Source organism: Staurois parvus, unplaced genomic scaffold (assembly GCF_062004578.1).
Source record: "Staurois parvus isolate SC_StPar_1 unplaced genomic scaffold, SC_StPar_1.0 ptg000235l, whole genome shotgun sequence".
Classification (NCBI taxonomy): Eukaryota; Metazoa; Chordata; class Amphibia; order Anura; family Ranidae; genus Staurois; species Staurois parvus.
Window position 1 is genome coordinate 8,841,403 of NW_028318031.1, and position 21,947 is coordinate 8,863,349.

Consider the following 21,947-nt stretch of genomic DNA (forward strand, 5'->3'; position numbering starts at 1 on the left):
AGATGTAGCTCTGGTCAACTAAAAATAATTCTGCATATCGTGAGCCATGTTGCTCAAATTAACACTGTGGTATGCAGCTTTAGTAAGTTACACTACAAATACCTACCTGATAATGAAGATGATGTAAATGTGTTGAGTGTGCTTTATCACTTTGTGTGTGCATTATTCATCAGCACTTCAAATTATAATTATAAATATTGAGATAAAGATCTGAGTACTATCCAGTTTCATAGCTTGCATCTGTGACCACACTGTCAAGGCGGTCTGTTTTTATGTTAAATGGAGCATGGGACAGAAATCAAAGTAGAGTCCCATGCACTAACCTAATATTCTACTGACAGCTCTGCTATATTTTTTAAAGCAGAACATCAACCAAAAAGGGAAGTTAGGCATGTTTGCATCCCCCCCTCTTTTTTAATGATTGGCACTTTTTTGGGGTGTACTGGGAGCAGGTACCTGGTTTTGACAGGTACCTGCTCCCACTTCCAATCTGATCACCAAGGCGATCTGAGTGGAAGCTCTGCCACCCCTCCTTCCACACACATCAAAGGTCCCAAAAGACTGTGGGACCATTCACAAAATGCACAGTGGCTCATGAATATGCTGTGGGAAAACGGCTGTGAAATCACATTGTTTTCAATGGTGCCAGTTCACATCAATGCAGCATGTTTTTGGAAAAGGGTCCAGTGCTACTTTGGTGCAGTTAAAGTGTGATTTTGACCCCATAAAACTTCAATGGAAACACACCAAGAATGCCAATAAAATATCTATATATACTTAAAAAACAGCATAGGTGCCCCTCCCGCAATTCATACCAGGACCTTCAGGTCTATTATGAATTTAAAGGGGACACCATGTAACAGAAATGGTGTGCTTCCCCCCCCCCTGCAATTCATAGCGGGGGGAACCTGGGCCCTCTCCTCCCCAGTCCATACCAAGCCACATGCCCTACGCCTCCCTCTTCCACAGCTGAGTACCTTGTCCCTTATTGATAAGGACAAGGGCTTCTTGCCACAACCCTGGCCCAGTTGTTGTTAAAGTCTGCAGACGGGGGGGCCTTTTTGGAATATGCAAGCCCACTTTAACAATAAGGTGGCCCCCAGATACTGCCTCCTCTCATGTGAATGAGTAAGGGGTACATAGAATCCCTACTCATTCACAAAAAAGTAAAGTAAAAGCACAACACAGGTTTTGGCAGGTCCTTTATTAGAAAAATATTTTACAAAATCACCAGATCTACATTCATTGTCAATCACGTTGTCCAGAGATCCATGTCATTGACCAAATATGGTCATGTCCATATTTGGTGAATGATGTAATTGACCAAATATGGACAGGTTCATATATAGTCAATTATGTCACTGGGTGATGCCGCCCCTTTGTTTACTTCAGCAACAGTGAGAACTGGGAGAGACATTTCAGGTCTTCTAAAATATAGACTGCTCTGTGTTGCAACTACCAGCCCAGATTCCTGTTCTGGTGTTGGCTATGCCCCACCTCATCTTAGTAATGGGTAAAAGGGCCAACCATCATGATAACTGGACAAAAGTAAAGCACATGAGGTGTGAGAAGGAGGGTGCCTTCTGAATGCAGAAGTATATTTAAATGTGGCATAATCATAGGTTTTTAGATGCAAAATTAAACCAGTTTTTGAGCATCATGGAGATACGTAAACATTTGCTAGTCTCAAATCTGGTTAGTTGTAATAAATAGATGTAAGGTATTCTTACTGTTAAGTTATGTGCTGGTATGTGTGTAGTGCACCTTTAAGTGTTGGTTTTGATATGTATGTGGGTACAGCTCCTACATGGGTCTAGGGACGCCCTCAAAATCCAGTTAAACAGACAGATGTAAATAATGTGCCTCTTTATACAGCAGTGGCTGCACACTGAAAATAAGAAAATTGGTTGATGTGATAAGAGCAACAAATTCAATAATTACACATTATTGGTACTGGAACAATATTTTACCTTAATACATCCTATTGTAGCTAGGTGTTGGCTACTGCAAGATGGAATCAGGAGGACATAATCAACAAGAACCATAGACTAGCTAGTTCCCTCCTAATGCCCGGGACCCAGACTGTTACATCATTTCTTGCCTATAGAGCAGGAGCGCTATTCCTCCTGGACAGAGCAGATGATCTTGGGACCTGTAGTCTGGCAGTCAACTCTCACAGTATTTTAGAGCCCCTTCGGAACTACAGATTCCAGAAAGCTGATCCAGCAAAAGATTATGGAAGATCTTATATATTTGACTGCTTCTGGTGGTCTTTCTCTCTCAGCCAAGGAAATTAAAGAGGATGGTTGGAGGCTGTTGTTATGCATCCAGTTGCATCGGAGCTCGGTGGCCTAGTCAGTGGTTCATTCATCTTTGCAGCTGCAAAATAGATCAACATAGCCATCATAGCCACTCTCCACTAACCAGCAATCCTCACAGCCCTTCTCAGCATTACCTACCGTGACTGTCAACGCATCAGCGACCTGCTGAATCACTGATGCTTCCCCCGCAAAGTTTTAAAGAACTGCTCAGCTCATCCTGAAGTGCTGGAGACTACATCTGTACCAGGATTTGTGAGAGGGCATTTGCCCAACTTTCTGTTTACCCAGTTGTATAAAGACATTGATAGTTGCCACCCGTTTATCCAAATCAATCATGGAATCCTTGCTTTGCTGTTCACTCAGTTCTGTCTGCAGATCTGACTATGTTAGTCTTCATTACTCTTCACTCTTAGGGCCCCAATGTGCTAGCAGAAGATACTACCCCCAACTTTTGGATTGACTCGATTACATATCCATCACTACTTATTGCTTATTTAAAGGATCGCCCCTTCGTTATAAAAATATCCATAAAAAGGCATTTACATGGTCCCAGAATTGCACCAGTTGTCACAAGGGAGCCAGTGGTTTTCCTAAGCCTCTCCCCTACAACCATTGTTGTACTCTCAACAGGCACCATTGATGCACAGTGTTTATTCACAGTCTGCTGACGTTTTAAGCATTGATATTCACTTTGTGCCACCATTACTTAGTCATTAAAATGGTGCACATTGCTGTAAAGTTTGTAATCCCCTTAGTGATAACTTGAGATATCCTTGAGATATTCAATACAACTGTGGTTATTGAAATATTGTGTCCATTGCCCTTTTTTCTCTGTGCTGGATATTATTGGTAACTAGTTTGGTGAACATTATTAGTCTAACCTTGTCTGAACATCAAGTGTCACAAGGGTTGAGAAGTTTGCAAGTTCAAGGCAGCATCAGAGGACAAGCATCATCCAGTGGCTCCTATGGGGGTATCGCTACACTAGCTATCTAAGCCAACTATAAAATCTATACTATAAAAGTCCCAAATCCTGCCCATTTGTGAGCTTACATATTTGTGTTGGGACCACTGCAAAGTAACAAAGTCCTTTCCATTGAAGGACATTCCCAACTCTTTGTGATGTCACATGCTCCCCAAGCAATTTGTGGCTGACATATTGATGTAGTCTGAAATCCATTACTGGCAAGCTGTTAAGAACACAGTATCCTCTAGTGACTTTCTGAAATAGTAAACAATTGCTGCTACATAACAGATGAAAATATTAGTTTTGCAAAGTGAAACAGTTACTCTGAACACCTAGAGAACAGGTATTATAACAAATGTATTTGAGGTGGTGACATATATTTGTTGATTTTAAAGTTTTTAATTGAATGCGATATCCTATTTTTAACTAGATTAGATCCCTTAGTTTAAAGCTGAACTCCAATCAAACAGCTAAATACAAATATGTAAACCTGACTTGCTTTTCTATCCATCCTGTCCTAAGATTTACATAGCTTTGGCACACAGCACAGCACTGTCTGGCAGGGCCGGATTTTTCTTGCAATTGATTATTGCTTACAGGTTCTGTCTTTCTGCCTTCCTGTGACTGTACAGGAAGATGAGAAGCGGCAGAATGACAATCTGATCTATCTGTCATTCAGTTCTCTCCTCCTATTAGGTGTTCCTTGTTAATATATGAGCACTGCAGCAGAATTGGCTGGATCTTTGTGCTGCTTCTTCCTATTCTAATCCAAGCTCTGATGTACAGGGGCTGCAAGAGGCTAATATTAAAGGATACGTTCATCTCTCATAACATGTTACATGTTAAACCCATATTCAGGATGTAACATGTTGTGAGCAGAGCAGTTCCCCATCCCTCCCTGCTTCCCCGCTTTGACAGCTAGGAGGATCATCTCCTCCTCGGTTGGCTGCATCACTCATTCACAATCCGCTGTGAATTAGAAGCTACAAATCCTGACAGCCTTAGCGGCTGTCAGCGTATAGTTCTCAATGAACAACCACGGCGCTGTGGAGCACCGTAGTGGTTCATTTATTCTTCCTGTCGGTATACTGTATCTGCTTGCCCATACATCCCATACGGGCAAGCAGATATACTGACAGGTCTGCAGGAGACCTGCATGGCACCAGCGATCTACTGATCGCTGGTGCAATGCTTTGCAGGCCCCTGCAACAAAAAATACTAAATGCACACTTTTTACCTGCAGAAAAGTGCATTTATTATTTTTAGCAAAAGATTAACTTATCCTTTAAGGCAAATTTAGATACTAACAGTACTTGCATTTAAAAAGAATACATATTAATACATTAAGAAATACAGAGCTGTGCTATATTGTGACTTGTGTATCTGCCTGGAGTTCACCTTTAAGGAATGTGAAGGTAGCAAGACCAATTACTGAGGGGATTTCCACATGAAATGTATTGCCAGTCTTAAGTTTGCCTTTGGCAGCAACATGTGCCCTTTGCTCCCTGCACAGCTGTACCCTACTGAATAATGATGGCTACCTTAGCAGCGTTACAAGGCAGACATTGCTGAGCATGGGGAATTCCAGTACACAGTGCTCTGCCAAGTTATTAGGTTTTAGTAACATGCACACAAATGGACCTCCTCTGCCCAATATAAAAGTGAGATGTCTTATAATCCTTTCTCTGAATGTTCTTTGGTTTTTCTAATCTGTGCTACTCTTCCCAAAATAACCATGCACAGTTCTGTGATAAAAAACAAAACAATTCTTTTTATCTGGCCTAGTTAAAAAAAAATATTCACATTACATAGTTGCTGCTTTGTTTTATACTCTATCCAAAATGTTTGTTTTTTTTGTAGTCTTATTATTGGCAAACTGAAATAAATCACATTTAATTAAATTGAAGATGACAAATCATAGGTTCTAACTGTCAAGACTGTTTGGGCTTTTGGACCTTCAAAGGAGGGGAAATAAAAATTATTTGGTTGGGTGGAGATGGGTAGGTAGACTGGAGTAAACAGGCGCAGTGTAAATTACACGTAAACCCTAAGAGTTATATATAGGATATATAGAATAGGATATACTGTATATACTGCATACTGTGATATGTGGGGGTGTTTTACTCAAGGTGTAGTGCTCCCAACAAATTCACTCCAGCAAGGTAGTCCTGTTTTAGGGCTTGCTGGCCCACTTTTATTTGAAAAGAAAGTAACAGCTCAAAAACAAATAGTTGCCCTCGCAGGGGGTTCCACTGTCACTTCATACACAAAATAAATTATTATTATTAATATACAGGATTTATATAGCGCCAACGGTTTGCTCAGCGCTTTTCATTATAGTGGGAGACAATACAGTAACAATACAGTTCAATACAAGATGGATTTGAAGGCCCTGCTCCTTGGAGCTTACAATCTAGGAGGGAGGGGTTACCGGTACAGTAGGTAGTAACTGTGGGGGTTGGAGTGGTTGGAAGAGTAGAGGATTCCAGAATTAGCAGAGGGTGGGATAGGCTTCCCTGAAGAGAAAGGTTTTCAGTGATCGCCTAAAGGCAAGTAGAGTAGGTGAGAGTCTGATAGATTGGGGTAGGGAGTTCCAGAGGATGGGTGACACCCTGGAGAAGTCTTGGAGACAAGCATGGGAGGAGGCGATAAGGGAGCTAGAGAATAAGAGGTCTTGCGAGGAGCGGAGTGTACAGTTTGGGTGATATACAGTATAGAGATAAGATCGGATATGTAAATTGGGGCAGTGTTGTGGATGGCTTTATATGTCATTGTTAGTGCTTTGAATTTTATGCGTTGGGCAACTGGGAGCCAGTGGAGGGATTGGCAGAGAGGGGTGGCGGATATAGAGCGGTTCGTGAGGTGGATGAGTCTGGCAGCGGCGTTCATGATAGACTGGAGAGGGGATAGCCTGCGATGAGGTAGGCCAATGAGGAGGGAGTTACAGTAGTCGAGGCGTGATATGACAAGGGAGTGAATACGTTGCTTAGTGGTTTCCGGGGTTAGGAACGGTCGTATCTGATAAATGATACTAAGCCTCCTGGCTGTTTCTTGCAGCACTGCTGCTGAGGCCTCAATCCCAGGCCTTCGGTTTGGTCCCACAGACCACCTCACAGCATCCTTGTGCTTAAGTGACCCCTCTGCACTTTTTGCAGTGCTGCTTCTCTGGCTTCCAGGCTTAGTGCCTCTGTCTATTTCCCCACAGACTTCATCTGTATGAAGCCGACAAGTACCCCTCAGACTGCTCCCTTGCAGCCTCCCAGACTCCTAGGGAGGGTGGAACCCTCACCTGCTGTCAGGCCTTTGATTATAAGGGCTGTGTATACCTACGCACACACCATGCTGGTCGTCTGCAAGACCTGGATTCAGGGGTAGAGGCTTCTTTCCTCCCAAAGCTCTTTGAAGCCCCTGGGTTCCAGACCCAGTTCAGGGAATTACAAAACCTGGAGAAAGCTTAAAAAAAAAAACAGCTTCTCTGCTCAGACTACTCTGGGGCCCCTCACTCTACATCTGAGAGAACCCTGTGTTGTCTTCAGTGCTACTAATACTTAAACCAAAGTAATGACAGAGGTTGATATCTGATTACAACCCCATAATGAATATATTCTCCATTTTAAACTTAACGGATAAGTTCACCTTTTCTAGCAGAATTTCACTTTTCATAATAAATAGAAGTGTTTTCCAATGCCATTTCTGGCCCAGCCATCTCACATGCTTTTCTCTCACTTACCTCATCCACAGGACATTTATATTTTTTGTTAGTCTCTGTGAGATTTTGAAAGGATTTTCAGATTGCATCATTTTCTGTAGATGATATCTCAGCATTCACTTCCTGTAGACCACCTCCCAGAAGCCTTCATTTCCTTGTTGCATCACAGAAGAGGGTGTGATAGGGTGTGTTCACCACTCTGGACCACACCTCCCTCATTACAATACTACCTCCCTCCCATCAGCTATGTAGTATAAGGGCCTGTCTGATTTGATACCAATTGAATAGATTGTTCAGGTGGGTCCTCCTATTCCATAGTTCTGCTAAATCTAAAGGAAATTGTACAGAGATTATACAATTAGATTGCATAGTGTAAGGCCATCTTTATAGATGGAGGGAGTAGACGCAGGCACTCAGTTGCCAGGCCCTGTTCACACCTCCATATAGTGAAGACAATTACAAACTGTTGTAATTCCTACACCGTTCACCTGATTTGGATGTAAATACCCTCAAATTAAAGCTGACAGTCTGCAGTTAAAGCACGTCTTGTTCGTTTTATTTAAAATCCATTGTGGTGGTGTATAGAGCCAAAATTTTAGAATTGTGTCGATGTCTCAATATTTATGGACTTGACTGTATATGAGTGTATATATATTTATTTATTATTTTTATACATGTGTTTTTCAAGAGATACATATCTGTTTGATGGTTTATTGGGAATAGATCGCATGTATAGCCATTAGTAGTGGATACACCTATTTATGTTTTTTCACCATCACTGTTTGTTTGGCACATTTTTATCACATGTATTTGTGGTATTGCATTCAGTTGTTTTCGCATTATTCCACTTATTGATGTTAGCACTGAGTGAGTAATATTTCACTGTATTATTTGTGGATGTATACACTTTTTAATGTTTTATGTTTATGAGTAGCGCTGCATTTTATATATTTTATATATTTATATTTAGAGATCATGGGTATGTGATTTAATGTCAGCAGCTTCTCGGTGATAGTGTTAGGTTAATTGGAGCACAGGAGGTTTACACCATTAATGCTGGTAGGTTAATTGGATTCTGTCTAAATTGGCCCTAGAATATGAATGTAGGTTAGAGACTTAAGACTGTACACCCCTTGAGGGTTAGGGACCAATGTGAATGTACAATAAATATGTAAAGCACTGTGTAAATTGACGGCGCTATACAAGTACCTGTAATAAATAAATAAAGTAATGGGTTGATAGAGGTTCACTATATGATGTTACTATACAGTATGTTCACTATATACTGATGATAGGTTCACTTTATAGAGCCTCTTCCATGTAGGTTAACGCTAAACTTGTTGCCATTTACTTACCGAGCTTAGCTACAGTGCCATTTGCCATGGAAGTTAACAAGTGTTTGCTGGATGATGTACATGCAGTCTATTATTATTATTATTATACAGGATTTATATAGCGCCAACAGTTTACGCAGTGCTTTACAACAGAATATTACTGCAGCCATTCCCTAAGAGGCTGCTAGAAAGAATTCCCTCATTCCAAGAAACTAATGACATAATACAAGAGACTGTCACTATCCGCACATGTTAAAAGAGGTTGTCAGAGGCTGTTTATGTTACAAGAGACTGTCAAGGGCTGCTTGTATGTGGTCAGAGACTGTCAAAGACTACACTTTATATTGCAAGAGACTGTCATTGCCAATTCGGCATCAATGTGTATATGATATACCACCAACTTAGATCACCAAGTTGGAAACCCAAAATATGACCTTCACCTCAGCATTCTCCAGGTAGGAGTTTGGTAAAGTGACCCTTGATATAATACCTATCACACAGAGGTAGGATTTCAGAAAATATATATTATTCTCACTAAGATGCAGTATTTCTCTTCTAAATAATCTTCTCATTTTAAATAACAAGCTAGTTTTAACTGTTGGCTTCAGAAGTGCTGAAAGATTCTAATGGGAGTTTCTTTTGATGAAAAGCCTCTGGCTTTCCTTTTTTTTGTGATTAGTAGGCTCAGGGTTCAGGCATCAGGTCATAGCACCTAGTACATAGCCCAAAGGCTTTCACAGGCCAAAGCAAAGGGTCATGTTACTAAGGTTCTCTAACACAGTAAGGATTTGAAATCACCCTAGGAAAGAATTCAATCTAGTGTAATTAATAATTGACAAAATTCCAGATCTGTTAGAATATCTATAGAAAAATGTTATTGGGAGTGATACGGGAGTATACATTTTATTAAGACTTGAGTACACAAGCATCTTGTCTTTAATTGCACAGAAAGAAGCGCAGGATAGAACACTTGTCTCTGCTCTCATTATCAGTGCAAGCACTACTTTTTATTATAAGCCTCATATTTACATACAGTATATGCTACTGTAAAAAGAAGAACTAGAAACAAATACAGACTTTTATTCTCCAAACTGAACAAAAATCACTGCATGCTATGGGGAAAGCACAATTTTATCTACCACATGCTGACAATAGATGCAAAATATTTTTTATTGAAATGTCATCATTGATAAAGTAAGTGATAGCCCAGTCTGTTCTATGTCACGCATTCAGATTTTTTTGATCTATTTTTAATATGCTTCCCTTTCCAATATTAATGCCTTATAACTAACGGTGTCTGTTCCTCAAATGCATTTGAAATTACCTTGTACTGCATAATAAGCTTTTCTTGTGTAACCTTTTCCATTAACTGGGTCACTGCTCCTCTTTTGCTTAGAATCCTCATATGAGTGCTTTTCTTTAGTTGGTCACTTAATTAATTGAGGAACATATTTATTTCATTTATCAATTTTAAGTTTCCTTTTACATTTCTCAGTTCTGGATAGTGTAAACCTGATAAAATAGTGTCCATTAACACTATGCTGCTGAAGTGCTTTATGTAAGCTGCCTTAGATATAGTAGAACATTTTGTATTGGAAATACTCTTCTCTAAGATAATAATATTCATTGCTAACACATCATGAATAGTTGGCAAGTGTCAATGAAAAATTCTCTGGGAAATATAAAGCAGTACTCCAAAGTGCTAAAAAATTTAGAATTTACACATTTGTTGAATTATAAATTATTTTATATTAGGTTACAATGTAAGTCATTATTCCTAATTGATGATATTTTTCTGCTCTTGTGTCTTGGAAAATCAACACGAGCAAAAATCAGTTCTTAAAATGTATGTGCAAAATCATAAGTGATAATCAAACAGGTTGTATTGCATGCATACATTGATGCAAATGAAAAGTTGTAAGCCATGTGCACACTGGTGATCACTGTGTATTTAGGATTAAGAATGCTTGAGGCTCATTCTCTACAGATTGCTTTAGATATACTGTAGTTAGATATTGCATTTGAATATGATTACTACAAGTCAATGTCAATGCCATGTGTAGTACCCTCCTAAAGTAAAGTAGGATGCTAGGTAGATGTATTTGATTATTTAGGGCTGCTCAGCATTTCACAGGTTGCTACTCTGTTATGTCCTTGTGTCTTCTAGAGGATTCTAGAATCATATTGAGAGGAAGGAAGGGCCATGCAGCCTGAATATTTATGGAACTCTAGGCAATCTCTTGGGAGGTGTGCCCAGTAGGCAGTGAGAGAGCCCATAAATAGTCTGAGGCCTGGGCAGCAGAGTGCAGAGTGCCTGGGTCCAGTCTTGCTGGAGGAGACCCCTATGCAGGGGCTCTGCCCCTGGTGCAGAATATTAGAGGAAGTCTTCAAGAAGATACAGAGATAACAGCTAGGCTTGGCTGGAGGGGCCTCTTTACGAAATCATGCCCAGGGATCAATTTGGAAAAGCTCACTGGAGAGAGCCAGGAGCAAGTTGGTGGGAAAGAGTCCAGCTGTCCTATGGTGGTGTGAGTCTGAATCTCCCTCATTATGAAGGTCCTGGTGGATATCAGCAGCAGACAACAATGTTCCTGTGGCTATGTGAGTAGATGACCGCAGTGCTAGAATAGTGACTGTGTGTAACTTTTAACTCTGGAAGGAGTACAGGTCACCAACAGCTTCAAGATCCTGTGGGACGTTCATTTTTGTGCAGCGCAGTCAGAAGTTGAGGAGTCCTCCAGTTTTCCAGTTTTGCAGTTTATTGTGGTATCCCATTCTCCCTATCCCTATCCAAATTCACCGTTCCTAATAAAAAACCCCAAAAGAAGCCTGTGGACTGTTCTTTGGAGCCAATGGAAGAGTGCCTGACTGTGTGTGCTCTAAGGAAGAAATAGGACCAAATTCACCAGTAGCTCCTTAGGGGGTGTGCTACATATGTAAATTAAATTCAGTAACCTGTACTTTCTGGTACAATAGAGCAATAGAGACTAATTGTCTGTAAAGTGACACGCATCAAGCATGTATCCTTGTATAGTTTGTAATGTTTTGGCCAGGTCAGCTGAACTAATGCTTAGTTACCAGATATATATATACATACATATGGATAAAGAGAGGAGGGAGAAAGAGTGCTAGAAATCTTATTGTTCCATTGGGGATTGACCATTTTACACATTCGCCAATGGAAATATTGATAAATGCCTTACTATCTATTTTCAACAGCATAACATATTCCAGTAGCCTACCCAAGAAAATGGGAATGTCCCCCACTTCCTCAGTTTGTAAACCCCAGAATGGTGCTTTTATACAGGGGCTCCTATTCCTCGCTAAAACTTGGTAAGGTGGAAGAGGGCTGGGAGGTAGTAGGGACTCCACATGCTGTCATGTAAAGCCAAACCTCCAGGTGAGAATGCCCTCTATGATCAGAGGTGGTAGAATTATGGGCTCTGGGGACAGCTTTTGTGAACTATTGAGGGTAGCCAAAGCTCCATTTACAGGTTCACTGATGCGGAAGCAGAGATTGTAGATCATTTTGGATGCAACCCCTGAGTTACCCCCCTTACACATCCCAGGAGTTCACATAACTCAGGTTGAGAGGCACTGCTCTAAAAATGACAAGATATAATCAGTCATGAGAAACAAGAAATGTTCCAGGTATTTTATGTTTGTTTAGTTTTATGTATGTAACACAGCAGAGGCATCATTTATAACAAAAGTTTTTTATGCTTTTGTTTTTTTAAGGATTGTAGACACATCATCTCATTTCACTTGTAAGGAAAGATATTATCGAACCTCAATGTCTCAGTCTTCACAAAGCTCAGAAAACAGAAGTCCTGGTGTCTTTGACCGTCTTTGGGAGTTTTTAGGGTAAGTTTTGTTGAGGATCATTTTCACTTTTTTATAAGCAGCACATAAATGCACATAAAAGGAGAAGTACCAGCGATAAACCATACATTTTTAGGGTCTTATTAGGCCTCATACACACTGCAGCTGTCAAATGCCCGTTTTAGAGGCGTTTGATGTATTTTTCTGCTCCTAAAAGCCCTTCTACAACCCCTGGCAAAAAGTATGGAATTACCACTCTTGGAAAATGTTCATTCAATTGTTTAAATGTGTAGAAAAAAAACTAATCACAGACATGCTTTAAAACTGGGTTCATTTAACATCCCAACCTTCTGGCTTTAAGAAACACTTAAAAAATGAAAAGGAAAGAAAACTGTAGTCAGTTGCAACTGTTTTTCCAAATCAAGCAGAGGAAAAAAATATGGAATCACTCAATTCTGAGGAAAATATTATGGAATAATGAAAGAAAACAATACAGTACACCACTAGTACTTTGTTGCACCACCTCTGGCTTTTATAACAGCTTGAATTTTCTGAGGCTTGGATTTAACTATCGATAAACAGTATTCTTCATATTCCAGCTCCAACTTTCTCTTATTGCAGTTGCCAGATACGCTTTGCAGCTTGGAGCCTTGTCATGGACCATTTTCCTTAATTTCCACTATAGATTTTCAATTGGTTTTGGTCCAGACTATTTGCAGGCCATGCTATTGACATTATATGTATTTCTTGAAGGGATTTTGCCCTATGGCAAGATGCATTATCATCCTGAAAAATTATGTCATTATCACCAAACATCCTTTCAATTGATGGAATAAGAAAAGTGTTCAAAATCTCAATATAAACTTGTGCATTTATTGAAGATTTAATGACTGTCATCTCCCCGTACCTTTACCTGACATGCAACCCCTTATCATCAATGATTGTGGGAATTTGCAGGTTTTCTTCAGGCAGTTGTCTTTATACATTTCATTGGAACGGCACCAAACAAAAGTTCCAACATCATCACCCTGCCCAATGCAGTTTCGTGATTCATCACTAAATATCACTGTCATCCAGTCATCCACAGGCCATAATTGCTTTTCTTTAGCCCACTGTAACCTTGTATTTTTCTGTTTAGGTATTAATGATGGTTTTCATTTTGCTTTTCTGTATGTAAATCCCATTTCCTTTAGGCGATGTTTTACAGTTCGGTCATAGACATTGACTCCAGTTGCTGCCCATTTGTTCCTCATTTGTTTTTTTTGTACATTTTCTGTTTTCAAGGGGTTTTCTATCTCGACTCTTTGATGTCTTCCTTGGTCTACTAGTACACTTCCCTTTTACAACCTTCCCATTTGATTTGTACTTGGTCCAGTTTTTAGACACTGACTGGGAACAACCAACATCATTTTCAACACCCCATGATGATTTACCTGCTTGAAGAAGTTTTATAATCCTCTCCTTTGTTTCAACTGACCTCTCTCATGTTGAAGCCATGATTCATGTCAATTAGCTTGGTGCAACAGCTCACCAAGGTGTGCAAGCTCTCTTTTGCAACTGCAGACTAATTAGCAGATGTAATCTGATGCAGATGTTTATTTTAGAAATGCAAAGTGCATGGTGATTCCATAATATTTTCCTCAGAATTGAGTGATTCCATATTTTTTTCTTCTGCTTGATCTGCAAAAACAGTTGCAGTTTTCTTTCTTTTTTATTTTTTTAAATGTTTATTAAAGCCAGAAGGTTGGAATGTTTAATAAAAATAGTTTTGAGGCATGTCTGTGATTATTTTTTTTTCTCTACACAGTTAAACATTTGAATGAACAACCCAGGGGTTGTATGTTAACCTATGTGCCCATGCATACATAGGCATTTACATGTGTTTAGAGTCAGGGGCACTTAGGGACAGAAACAAAAGGCCTCTAAATGTGACAAGGTCACAATTAAAAATCCATGTAAATCCATTGTGACCTTGTGACATTTGTAGATCTTATGCATCACAATTTTTTCTCTTCTTCTTTTAGGAGCAATTTTATTGTTTACACATGTGTTTTCTTTAATTATCAGATACATTTATTTAATGGTCTACTTTAATATAGCAGCTCAAATTTATTCACATTAGTTACCAACATACACCTTTTTGGGTTTTAAGGCATAGTGCGGAAGGGTTGACACATGTTAACAAATTACTGTCAGAAACTGCCTACATGTAAAAAAGACTGTCACAACCTGTTGGTATATTGCAAGATACTGCCAGAGACTGTTAGCATGGTAATGCTTTTCTACTGTTGACATGAAAGGAGGTCTGCAGGAAGTCTGAACAGCAAGCCTTGACCCAAGTCATTAGTTAAGAGGCAAATCAGTAAACAGTTGGCATGGATCTGCCACTTAGTAGAATCATCTATATTCTTGCAATGCTTATAATTAATGCTATAAAGCTTAACTATTTGCAAGATCACAGTTGATTAAAGGTATGTTGTTTGTCTTTCATTATACCCCTAGACCAATGCACTCAGTTCAGCCCATTGATTTGAATTTTACTAGCGATGCAATGGAAAAAGGTCCTACAAATAAGATTGAGATTAGTATGGACTGCATCAGGATGCAAGACTATGAGGTGACTGATCCATTTCTGGTAAGTGGGTGCTAGGCCCCAGCTTTTCTAACACAGATTGCAAATGTTGACAGTTTATTTTGTATGTCCCGCAACAGCTTTCTTTTTTCAGTTCTAAAATTTTGACTAGAGCTCACCTGCTTGTGGAAGTATTTGTTTGCTTTTTTATTCATGGGACATTAGAGAACACACCCAGATTTCTGAATTGTTAGTTCCTTTGCCGTGTGAACAGCAAAAACCTCAAATCCTTTTCTTTTCTTTTTTTAACAAAAGAATTTGGTGTTTCAACTTTCTCTAATAACTCTTATGTTTTCATAGTCCATTGTCATTATATAGACTCCAGTAATACTAGTGTCGGTCACCAATGTAATCTCAGACCTGTATAAACAATAAAGAAGAAAAAGGACATTGGAAAAATAATGAAACAAGAGGATGCTTGATTTGTCTTATGAATACATTTAGCTTGCTTAAAGTATAACTAAAGGCAAAACTTTTGTTTTTTTAGATTTGGAGTGGTGAAGGGATAGAACCACTGTCGAGTTGTTATTGCTGTCTGTGTTCCTGTTAGGCAGATCTCTTTCCTAATCACAAATGTTTTGAGTTGCCACCAGAACAGCAATAGAGGGGTAATCTTCCAGTAGGGATACATGTTCCAGTGACAGTTAATATGAAATTTTCCCCACATTTGGAAGATGTCCTCTCACTTCCTGTTAAGTCTACAGGGAAATGGTAATATACTTAATAGGGCAAAGATGGCAAATGTGGTTTTAACACTTCCTCACTTTATACAAAAACAACAACAAAAAAAGGTTTTGACTTTAGATATAGTTTAACCAGTTGTATCAGACCAGTATTGCAATAAAAAATATTCAAAAATGTCATTGAGGGGTTTATTTAGAGTAGAGAAAATAAGTAGAGTAGAGAGTAGACCTTTACCATCATTCTCTGGTGGATAATTAATGACTGTCATTTAAAACACATGGTCCCTGAACATAAATTTGCAGAGAATGTATGCCTAAAGCTAGAGTCTCTGGTGTGCAGTATAACTATGCCCCTAATTGGGTATGAGCTTGTTGCATTAAAAATAGTTGTCTCTGTCATAGTTGATTTTTGACAGGGAAAGCACTTATTTTCATTAAAATCACATTGCTGCATATCCTTATGGTTCTTAACTTTCAGTCAACAAATAATTTGTATGGAGATGAATCTCATACAGACTTCTTCGGGTGTCCACACCACTGCTTGTGTGATATGAACATCTTATATTGGTGGAGGGAAGACTTCCAGTGGCAAGGTCCTCTCTAATAGGCTCCAGAGGCAGGAGAACTCAAGGGGGGCGGTGAGGGGACTGGTGCCCAAGAAGATAATGGGCAGGTTAAATTGACTGGTCTCCAGGGCAAGGAATTAGCATGGCTAATAGAGGAAACTATGACTTTGATCCATTATTCTTCGGGATGGCTAGGAAGAGGTGTTTTGAATCAAGGAGGGATAAGGTGCACTATTTAAGTGTCATTTTTGCCTGGAGTTGAGGTTTAGAAGTACTTTTCTTTTTTTTTTATTTATATTATTGAACCAATGATAACTCCAACCATTATTTTGAAGAAAAAAACAAACAAACCTGTTTAACAGCAGCTATTCCTGTGGTTAATTTTTAAAGTATATGTAAAATAAGACATTTAGTGTTTAACTTGAAAGCGATAGTGAACCCAATCCACCTCCCCCAACCCCCTCCCCCCCCCCCTGCAAGCTAAGAGCATAATTCGATGCATACTAGCAAATTATGAAAGACTTACCTTAAAACGAAGCCCTCCAGCTTTGCGCTGTCACCGCTAACAGGGCTTCCATCTTCACCCGTTCTTCTTTCCGGGTTTGCAAGCTCCGGCTGCTTGAGTGGCCAAGCCATGATGACGTCAGTCCTGTGCATGTGCACAGGAGTAATACCCATGGCATAGTTCTCTCAATGCATGGCATGCTGCCTATTGAGAGTGCAGTGTGCATGCACCGTTTAGGTGATGTTTACTTGTATATCAGACGGTAACATCACTGGTGCATGCGCACTGCACTCTCAATGGACAGCATGCCATGCATTGAGAGAGCTATGTCGTGGCCATTACTCCTGTGCGCATGCACAGGATATTTACTGTACCTACAGGTAAGCCTTATTATAGGATTACCTGTAGGCATAAATACACAAACAGGACTTTACTACCTCTTTAAAAAAAAATTTCAAACCATAATCATTTGATTTTTGTGCCACAGACCAAATATAAAATGTGTTAGTACACAATTATTGCACTTCTACATCATCTTCCCCCATTTCATGGTTGGAGCAAATATCATCATCCTTTTAAGTGTGTTATTCCTAAAGATACTAAAGAGGACATGATGAGAGTGACAGATTTTTAAAGGGTAAGTATAGTGTACAGTGCCTTGAAAACATATTCATACCCCTTAAATATTTCCACATTTTGTCATGTTACAGCCAAAAATGTAAATGTATCTTATTGGGATTTTATGCAATAGACCAACACAAAGTGGCACATAATTGTGAAGTGGAACGAAAATGATAAATGGTTTTCAACATTTTTTACAAATAAATATCTGAAAAGTGTGTCATCCATTTGCATTCAGCTCCCCTGAGTCAATACTTTGTAGAACCATGTTTCGCTACAATTAGAGCTGCAAGTCTTTTTGGGATGTCTCTACCAGCTTTGCACATCTAGAGAGTGACATTTTTTCCCATTCTTCTTTGCAAAATAGCACAAGCTCTGTCAGATTCAATGGAGAGCATCTGTGAACAGTAATGTTCAAGTCTTGCCACAGATTCTCAATTGGATTTAGGTCTGGACTTTGACTGGACCATTCTAACACATGAATATGCTTTGATCTAAACAATTCCATTGTAGCTCTGGCTGTATGTTTAGGATCGTTGTCCTGTTGGAAGGTGAACCTCCGCCCCAGTCTCAAGTCTTTTGCAGACTCTAACAGGTTTTCTTCTAAGATTGCCCTGTATTTGACTCCATCCATCTTCCCATCAACTCTGACCAGCTTCCCTGTCCCTGCTGAAGAAAAGAATCCCCATAACATGATGCCGCCACCACCATTTTTCACAGTGGGGATGGTGTGTTCAGGGTGATGTGCAGTGTTAGTTTTCCTCTACACAGCATTTTGCTTTTAGGCCCAAAAGTTCAATTTTGGTCTTATCTGACCAGTGCACTTTTTTCCACATTTTTGCTGTGTCCCCCACATGGCTTCTCACAAGCTGCAAACGGGACTTCTTATGGCTTTATTTCAACAATGACTTTCTTCTTGCCACTCTTCCATAAAGGCCAGATTTGTGGAGTACATGACTAATAGTTGTCCTGCAGAGAGATTCTCCCACCTGAGCTGTGAATCTCTGCAGCTCCTCCAGAGTTACCATTGGCCTCTTGGCTGCTTCTCTTATTAATGCTCTCCTTGGCCGGACTGTCAGTTTAGTAGACAGCCATGTCTTAGTAGGTTTGCAGTTGTGCCATACTTTCTCCATTTTCAGATGGTGGACCGAACAGTGCTACGTGAGATGTTCAAAGATTGGGATGTTTTTTATAACCTAGCTCTGCTTTAAACGTCTCCAGAACTTTATCCCTGACCTGTCTGGTGTGTTCCTTGGCCTTCATGATGCAGTTTGTTCACTAATGTTCTCTAAAAAAGCTCTGAGGGCTTCACAGAACAGATGTATTTATACTGAGATTAAATTACACACAGGTGGACTATATTTACTAATTAGGTGACTTCTGAAAGCGATTGGTTCCACTAGATTTTAGTTAGGGGTATCAGAGTAGTGGGGGCTGAATACAAATGCACGCCACACTTTTCAGATATTTATTTGTAAACAATTTTGAAATCTGTTTGTGTTGGTCTATCACATAAATTCCCAATAAAATACATTTACATTTTTGGTTGTCACATGACAAAATGTGGAAAATGTCAAAGGGTATAAATACTTTTTCAAGACACTGTATTTTCAGTAAGCAAATATTTTGAATTGCCATACCAGTGTTTACTTCAAAGCTGAACTCCAATACATGGTAATCTTTATATGTATACTCCCCATGACTGTTGTGCAGCTTTCTCTCCTAGTTTTACCAACGATCGAAGTGTTCTTGCTTAAAGAGTAACTTCACTGTTGCTGAGAAAAAAACAAACCCCTCTGGGTGATCAGTGTACATTGCAAGGATTTTAACAAATGCTGTTGTAGATTCCTACCTGTTTTTCCCCTGAAGGAATAGCTCTTTGTTAGACTATGTCCTGTGCAAAGTGATTCTGAATGGGAGTGACTGATTCATTTAAATCAACTGATACACGTTTGAATGTTCTGATGAGATAAGTTGAAGTGGCTGCATCCCTTTAGAAGTGATTAACTCTTAGGAAATATCTCACCAAAAATTAAATTGTTGTTAAAGAGGATGTCTAAAACCTAACTTGTATCTTAGTACAGAGCTTTTCGCCGAAACAGAAAATGACATTTTTGGAGATGTTCTGTACACCAGCAGTATACAGAATGACTCTAGGTTGCCATATTTCATTGAATTTTACAGAAAATTACAGTGCTGCTGTTTAAAAAGGAGAGGTAGTTTTTAATAATATTATATTACAATATGGCTTGTATAGCAATTGTATATCCTGTTTTTATTTTCTTATTTGCTATATTTTTTACCATGAAAGTGGAGTTACCTTTTAACATTGGAGAAAGAAATAGAGTCATATGACCATCCATGCTTTTTTTTTTTATCCTGCTATGAACTTGGTGGTGGAAGAAGTAAAAATGAACCAGCACATCACTGCAGTAACACCTAAAGCAACAGCAATTGACTTTCTGCAGGCGTCATGCCTATCAAAGAATACATACAAAATGCTGTGGGTTATATAGTATGTGTTTGCTTACAGATCACACAAATTATAAGACACTAGTGTGAGCTCTCTTTTCATACTCCTTTTTTGCATCTACATAAGTTGATGATACAGCACACAATATCACTTAATGCAATAAACAACACTGCCTTGACAGACAGAGAGTAACACAACAGTGTATGGTTCACTCTCAGCTGCAGAAGAGTTTGTGAGTTCAGCAGTTCAGTGTGTAGAGGAAGGAGCATCATACACATAATGAGAATATCAGACCAATAATCATCCATTATTGTTTTGCATGCTAGTCTCACATTGAACATGAAGAGGTTACTAAAGTTATGAAAATTCTCGTATGACAGAATACAACTTTGGAAGTGATGTAATGTATTGTATTGTAATGCATTCTTTTGTTTCTGAGCATGCATGGTCTTGGTCTTCTGATTTTTTTTTTGGACGAATACTGCACTAATGAAATGGAAATCGTTCATTCTGGTATTGTACGAGAAAAATGTTTGTGTTTGTCCTTTCGGATAATTTTATATATTTTTATTATTTATTACAGGTACTTATATAGCGCCGTCAATTTATGCAGCGCTTTACATATATATATTGTACATTCACATCAGTCCTTAACCCTCAAGGGGTGTACAATCTAAGGTCCCTAACTTACATTCATACATACACATACTAGGGCCAATTTAGACGGGAGCCAATTCACATACCAGCATGTTTTTGGAGTTTGGGAGGAAACCTGTGTACCTGAAGGTAACCCACGTAGGCACAGGGAGAACATGCAAATATAAAACGTAAAATCCTGCGCTTGGATAAATACACACAAACTAAAAAATTATTAAAATAAAATAAAAAAAGCTGCTTGCATAAAAAGACAAATACAATATGAAAACAAAGAAAATTCAGAGCTAATCTATAACATAATAGATAAGCATAAAGTCCAAATAATAATCAAATAGATTTGGATAAATTGCACGAGAGGAGTTCGGCACCATATACCATCACCAAGGCACCCGAATGAATAAGCCCTTTTCCGGATTTTCAGACTGAAACACAACAGTCAATATAAGCAGCCCAAAAAGGGATCAATAGTGTGGATGATAAAGCTGACAGTCTCCCATCCAGTCAAACAAAGGATATAGAAAGAAGACCACTCATAGTGTAGTAATTTGATAATATTGCAAACCAATTTAATAAAAGTTCCACATACATCAATGTGAATAGTTACCAGCATTAAACATAAAAGTTTCCAACCAGAAAGATGGCCGCCATCCCTCCAGAACGCAGTGACGTCACTGAAGCTCCACAGGGAGAACATGCAAACTCCAGGCAGGTGCTGCCGTGGTTGGGATTTGAACCGATGACCCTAGTACTGCCAGGCAGAAGTGCTAACCACTTAGCCACTGTGCTGCCCTAATTTCACATGAAGTGTTGTGATCGGCTCTTGAAAACTGTGTACTAACAATCAGAATATCATATGATAGCTTTGAAAGCTGTAGTTTTTGTCCGATTTTCTCATCATGTGTACTAGGCTTAACAACAAGGATTATCTAATCTTTTAATATCTAGATGAAACAAGATGCTGTTTGTAGCAGACACTACACTCCCTGAGTGTGCAGATAGTGGGGCAAGTTTTTGCAGCACTTTTTCAGTTCCAACAAATTTTGTGTGCACGGCAGAGAATGCAGCTGTTGTAATTGACACCCCCCATCTATGACAGTCCATGGGTCTTGGACTATCCATGGGAGCAGAGTGTCACAGAGACAGGAAGTATTAAAACTTTTAAGGCCCACAGAGTGGAGGAGAGGGGGGGTAAATTAAAGAGCTGCACATTTTCCACCAAGCACTAGAAGCAAAAGCAGTTGGGACAGGAACAGGTATGGGTTTTATTACATGATTTTCACATTTTTGAACGTTTTTTCTTTTGTATTTGTTAGGGTACTTAATGCAGAGATTTGCAGTCATTAAATGAAGCTCTTGCTGGCCCTGTGCCATCAGTCATGTTCCTGCTTAGCAACTGCTGAAATAATAGCTTAATAGGAAGAGCATTGTTTTCAACTGCTTGGTGGAATCAATGGGGGCTTTTTTAAATGGCTGAGAAACTGTATGAACCACTTTTTAGGTAAACATGTTTAATGCTTGTGCTCACCAGGGAGTTTTTTAAATTTCACCCCTTTTCAAATTTGCCATTTTCCCTCTGTTTTCAAGGTTTTTTTTGCCATAGTATATCGATATATACATTATAAACAGAGCCGAAGAGCGTTTGAGAACAAAAAGTGGA

The 21,947-nt window shown here is 39.2% G+C and overlaps 1 protein-coding gene across 3 annotated transcripts in view; it reads left to right on the top strand.

Moving 5' to 3' along the window:
* The window catches only part of TP63 (tumor protein p63), a 194,353-nt gene that overhangs the window by 58,004 nt on the left and 114,402 nt on the right, over positions 1–21,947 (top strand). For all 3 annotated transcript variants that reach the window (XM_089680150.1, XM_089680147.1, XM_089680149.1), the window contains exons 2-3: positions 12,070–12,195; positions 14,656–14,788. In XM_089680150.1, the coding sequence (XP_089536276.1) occupies positions 12,070–12,195; positions 14,656–14,788 (259 nt within the window). The remainder of the gene's footprint in view (positions 1–12,069; positions 12,196–14,655; positions 14,789–21,947) is intronic.